At 43.3% G+C, this 5994-nt stretch overlaps 1 protein-coding gene across 1 annotated transcript; it reads left to right on the forward strand.

Annotated features, from left to right (window-relative positions):
* Positions 1-498: 498 nt before the first annotated feature.
* LOC114018509 (uncharacterized protein F54H12.2-like) lies at positions 499-1521 on the forward strand. The gene has a single exon (XM_027818269.2). The coding sequence runs from the start codon at positions 499-501 to the stop codon at positions 1519-1521; it is 1023 nt and encodes a 340-aa protein (XP_027674070.2).
* The last annotated feature ends 4473 nt before the right edge of the window (positions 1522-5994 follow it).

Genomic DNA, 5994 nt, shown 5'->3' on the forward strand with positions numbered 1-5994 from the left:
GTGGAATATTCCGTAGCCTCTTTCGAAAAGCCATACCGCTTTTTGAGGAGGGGGCTAGAGATTATTAAACCCCATGTCTCCCGCGCTGTTCTGGAGAAGGTGGGGAAAACAGCTTCACAGGAAGGATCAGGGCTGATGTACATTAAAAAGGAGGAAGAGAAAGAGAAATGCGTCATATCCGCGACGCACAGGTCCCCCCGAAGCCCTTTAAAAGAAGGGCTTTGATGTGCAGAGCTGGCCATAAGCGAAAGTCCAAGAGGAAGCCTGGGCGAAAGAGGAGATGCTCTCCACCTGGTAAAAAAGAGATATATTTTGATCAACATGGCTTTTGTTCACTGGGGGTCTGAAGAGTGCACCAAATCCGAACTAGACTTGTTTCAAATAGCCCCTACGTAGACCAGCATTGAGAAAAGCATCTACATCGAGGTGCCGCCTCTATCAGCCGTTATGGAGTCTGCCCCCATTGATTTTTTTATAGCAGGGAATGGCATAGATTATATGGATTTAAACAACACGCTGCTGTACCTGTGTTGCAAGATTGTAGAAGGAAATGGAACTGAACTCACCGTGGACGCCGAGGTGGGCCTGGTGAATTACCCCGTGGCCTCTATTTTCAGTCAGCTGGATGTCACACTGGGAGACCACCTTGCAAGCCAAAGCAACAACTGTTACCCTTACAGGACCTTTATAGAATCGGTGCTCAATTACAGCAACGACACCCTCGCCACGCAATTTTCCAATGGCCTGTTTTACAAAGACACTGCTGGACAACACGAAGAAATGGAGTTGGATGGTGGGAATCTAGGGTTTGTGGGGTGTGCAAACCTGATGGCCCAGAGCAGGATGGTAGATCTGCTGGGTCATCTACACAGTGACCTGTTTTTTCAAGAAAAACTTTTGTTGAACAGACTGGATGTGAAAATTAAACTGACACGCACTAAAGATGCCTTCTGTTTACTGGGCAGTGCAGCCGAAGGCTTTAAACTGCACATTGTATCAGCGTCCCTTTTTGTGAAGAAAGTACGGGTGGCCCCGAGCATTCGTCCGGGGCACACAGAGGCCCTGCTTACCACTAATGCTAAATACCCCGTGGGCCATGTGGGAATGAAAGTGTTTAGCATCCCTGCAGGCAGCAGGGTCAGTAACCAGGAGAACTTGTTTTTGGGACAGTTACCCAAAATGCTTGTCCCAGGGTTTGTGGATAATGATGCCTTTAGCAGAAGTTACGCTAAAAATCCCTTCCATTTTACACATTGCGATATTCATTTTGTGGCCTTGTATGTGGATGGTGAACAGATACCAACCAAGCCTCTGCAACCAGACTTCAAGGCAGGGTGTTGTGTGAGAGAATACATGAATCTAGTACAGACAGCTGGTAAACACATGAAAGATCGTTCTCTGTTAATCGACCATGAGGAGTTTGCACAGAGTTACTCCTGGTTTGCCTTTGACCTGGCTCCCGACCAGAAATGCATCGATCTCTATTCCCCGATTAAAACCAGGAACCTCGAGCAGAAATAGCTTTGGGAAGGCTTTAACGGTCACCGTCAATATGATCATGTATGGGGTTTTTGACAACATCATAGAGATAAATCAGAGGAGAAATGTTCTGTTTGAGTACATGTGAACATGGACACCGTGCAGCTCTCACATGTCTTATCAATGGACCCTTACATGAAAAAGAATTTCTTAAATGTGTTCCCTTGCGATTGGCTCCCTGGCGGCAAGCTGTCTCAGAGACCCCTAGGTTTGGTGGTCAACACGCATCCACATAACCAACAGGGTGAACACTGGCTCACCTTATATCTGGCAGAGCGTAACCATAGAGAGTTTTTTGACGCATACAGGCACCCCCCAAACAGTGTTGTTTCCAAAAAGCATTATGAAATTTTTAAACAAAAATGCTACAGATATTGTGTTTCACAATAGACAATTACAAGACCCCAGCTCCATCGCCTGTGGCTATCACTGAGTGTTTTCTTACATCATTGTAGCAAGGGTTTATCTTTTGATTGGATTTTAAAATTGTATTCTAATGACTTAGTGCAAAATGAGCAGACGGTGATGAATTTTGTAAAAAATAAATTTAAACTCTTGGGCATGCCTAACCTTGCTCAAAACATGTTTCATCAAGACCAGACGTGTATCTTGCAATGATTTTCATAGCCATGTTACCTAATAAAGCACCCCAGGTGAGAGGTTTAAAGACAACTGATGTTTGGTGGGTTTTTGTTTTTTTTAAACAATGACCAATTCAGAAAAAAAATATAGAAATGTGTTATTTAAAGCAAAACATTACCAATTTTAAAAATTTTAGAATGTGAAAGACATTACACACTGAGCCATTCAGCTCTTTTAGCCAATTTTCGTTTTTTAGACCACAAAAAAAGGGGTCACGGTTTCTCGATCCACCCTGGTGTCGGCGGTCGAGGCCTTTAGGCGTTCCAAAAGATCTCTGTTGGCCGCATTGCCCATGACGGAAGATGGTAAGTTCAGTTCCGCCATGGCATTCATAAACACATCCCATCCTTTAGGTACATGTCTGCTAGGAACAGAGCGCGTCTGGGTGACGGCCCTGACTAAGTTATGTTAGATCCATTAACCACAGAGCCTTTGTACACAAGAGCCCCTTTATCATTCCATGAAAAGATATTTTTATCCTGGCCCAGCTTATTTAGCAATACTAATGCATTTTTCTTATAACACTTATTCACATTATCCAGCACCTCCTGAGAAACAGAGTCTGAGGTCTTTGGCATTTCTGAGGGTTTGGCAGTCACACTCTGTTCCTGTTCCGGTAGAAACAGACTTATTTTCCCTTTATCTGCATCGCTCTGCTTCACGTACGTTAGTTACCTTTGAAGGGCGGCGCTGTAAAGTTCAGCCTTTTCGTATTCGGGTAAGTCAGTTCTTTGAAGAACAGACTTCATTTCAGCATCCAGTAAGCGAGTTGCGGTTGTTCTGATATTTTCCTCTGCCGGAGGGGGAGCCCTTAATCGCTCCAATTGGCGGCTGGGCACCAGGTACATTTTTTCTGCATACTCCATTATTGATTAGTCAAAAGCCCCGTTATCAGAGGGATAGCAAAACTTATCAGGGGTCAAACAAACCCCCCAGACTGCTTCACCAGATGCTTCTTTCTTTTAAGTGAAACCCTTTTATTACAAAAGGGTTTTTATAAGCGTGTGTCTCTTTTTCAGCACACGCACTTGACTTTGTGTCAAAGGTACGTTTCCCTTTAAGGTATTGGGCACTATTTCTGAGATGGCTGCTACTAGATTGTCAGAGGCCGAGCACAGTATAGCCCTCCTTTGCTGCAGGGACGATTTGCTAAGTAATTTTAAAAAGGACCAGGTTTCTCTTCACGCAGCTAGACATGTTTTTGGTCAGCAACCCGGGCTGATAAAAAGGGGCCTGCCAATAATTCATCTCTTTTTATACCCGGCTGTTGTTCTTTTCAAAGTATAAACCGCCGGTGAGTCTGCAGGAAAAAGAAAGACCAGTTCTTAGTCTACAAGCTTCTGGTGTGGAGCATTTAAATCCACCACCAGGTAGCCATAAGGTCTTTTGGTAGCATCCTCCAAAGCTTCTAGAAATAATTGAGCTTTGCTAGGGTACATTTGCTGAGCGAGTTTAGCAATTTGTAATTTATCCCTGGGGTTTTTGAACAGAATCATGTACTTTGTGTTTAGGTTAATCGTGTGACTCTTTTCTCCCCTAACAAAATACGTTTTGAACTATATACATAATGCTTAGGTTTCTGTGGTGCACATACTTGGTAAAGGCTTACTCGATTTCATCGCTTTCACAAGTGGAGTTCATCAGATCGTCTATGATAATCATATTTACTTTATGGGTAGGAAACAAACGGTCATCGTCAAAAGCATCAGGCAGCCCCTCCACAAAACTGATAAAGGAATATTTACAGAGCAGTTCTTTATACACAGGTTGCCAACAACTGTAACACCACACAATATTCTTAGGCAGAACAGACAGTGTTTGTTTGGCATTATCCAACACATTTTTTTTTTATAAAGTAACTTTCCCTGCAGTTACTAGGCCCCCCCAAGAATTGCAGAAAAGGGGTGTTTCCACCTCGTATCCATTTTTAAAAGCCGTAGGGCAGGGTTTTAAACCCTTCTCCTAGGACCCTCTTGTCGTAAATGACTTTCTGTGTTTTCTTAAGGGTTTTTGTCTCTATTTGCCACTGATTTTTTTCCTTACGATAGAGAGCTGCTGCACCTCTATCTTTTTTGAGGTGTTTTTTCACAGGCCCGTGCAATAGTCCAGGGCTAGATCTTTCAAACTGTCAAAGTTGATCTTCTCAGAGTAGGCTACGTTCAGGGTAATACATTTGACTTTCATACAGGCCTTTCCTCCCAACAGCTTATACCCATATGTTTTCGGGCCTGCCGACACAAACTCAGTGATGTGTTGATCTGGCGGGATCTCGCTCGTGAGGTCCCCTAAATAATCCCCCAGAGGGGAATTCCAGTCACCCTCCCTTTTCACAAATATCACTGAGTCAGTGTCATGGTATAGGCAACGCTCTTGCAATCTGTCTAGGAGGCTGTATAGTTCTAAGCGGGCATAAGCGGTGGTGAAACAGGCTATGAAGACGTTGGTATTGCCAGAGACAGAGTACCGGTCTTTTGCGTGCTTCCAAGACACATGCGGTTTCATTGTCAATAAACTCGCAGGATGAAACCTCGTAACTGGGGGGAAACAGGTACTGAAAGAGTTCATCAGGGTCTCTCACGATGGTGGTGTTGGGTAGGTTTGTTCTTTGGCTGAATTTACCCCACAGAGAATTTAAAACCAGTTTAGTGATTTGGCGTTTAGCGGGGTTCAACCTGATCTCGTGTAGGCGTAAAAGCACGCCTTCTTTCTGGTAGAAATCATTAACATATTTTGTTTTTCTTCGCCTGTGCACCAGCTGGGATACCTTGAAGCCTCTTGTTTCTGGCGGAGGTGTAATTTTATGTACTCTGAAAAGAGTTCATCAGATTTTTCATTAAAATGCCATATTTCATAGATTTTAGCCACCACATACCTGAACACAACTAAGCAGACAGATGCCAGCGTTATGTACCGGAATGGATCTATACAAAGTTTTATCTCTGTGAATTTACCAGGTTCTCTCTCTACTATATCACCCTTCTCCATCATTTTCATAAACTCTTTTCTGTATAGGATACAAGCCTGTCTCAAAATTTTGACATCCTGCTGACAGTAATACGTGAGATCTTTCTGCAAGTCAAATGTCTCAGAGCTGTGGTCCCGATACCAGCAGAGAAACTCTGCTTTTTCCCTGGGCATCATGCTTTCTACACCATAGTGCTCCACACCGGGCATAGATCCCACGTAATTCTGATTGTCTAAAAAGTGTTAAAAAAAATGTGGAAAATTCCCTTTGCATCCTTGAAACCCCATCGCGTGTGGGAACTTGCTAAGCTTCATGGGCAAGAAGTTTAAAGAGTCTATAAAATGAATGCCCAGGGCCTTAACTTCCACACACATTAATTTACTACCCTGAGTGATCAGTTCTATGCACATCTTTTCCTTCAGTAACTGTCTAACGATGAAGTACGCATCATAACCTTTGGAATGGTGCACTAGGAAAGTGTAGTCCTGGAACTCTTTGCCAGTAAAGGTCTTAACAAACATAGAAAGACACTCGTCGCCCTTAAATTCCCAGGATTTTTCTGGCTTTAGGGACATACCAAAAATGTAATTGGGAGTGTGCAACCCAGTCTCCTGAGTGCATTCAAAATCATAACAAAATATATATATATATACTTTTCTGAGGATTTGGGCTTTCTAAGGCTGTCCATAGAACAGAAATGACTGTCTACATCTCCAACGATCAAACCCTGACACTGCTTACACCGCCTCCCTTTACACCTGTGCCACTTGTCCATGTAAGACAGACACTTATCACAGAAAGTTTTAGACAGGCATTCAACTTGGTTTTTTGATGCACAGTAGATATGT

The sequence above is a fragment of the Chelonia mydas genome, chromosome 2, assembly GCF_015237465.2.
Source record: "Chelonia mydas isolate rCheMyd1 chromosome 2, rCheMyd1.pri.v2, whole genome shotgun sequence".
Lineage (NCBI taxonomy): Eukaryota > Metazoa > Chordata > Testudines > Cheloniidae > Chelonia > Chelonia mydas.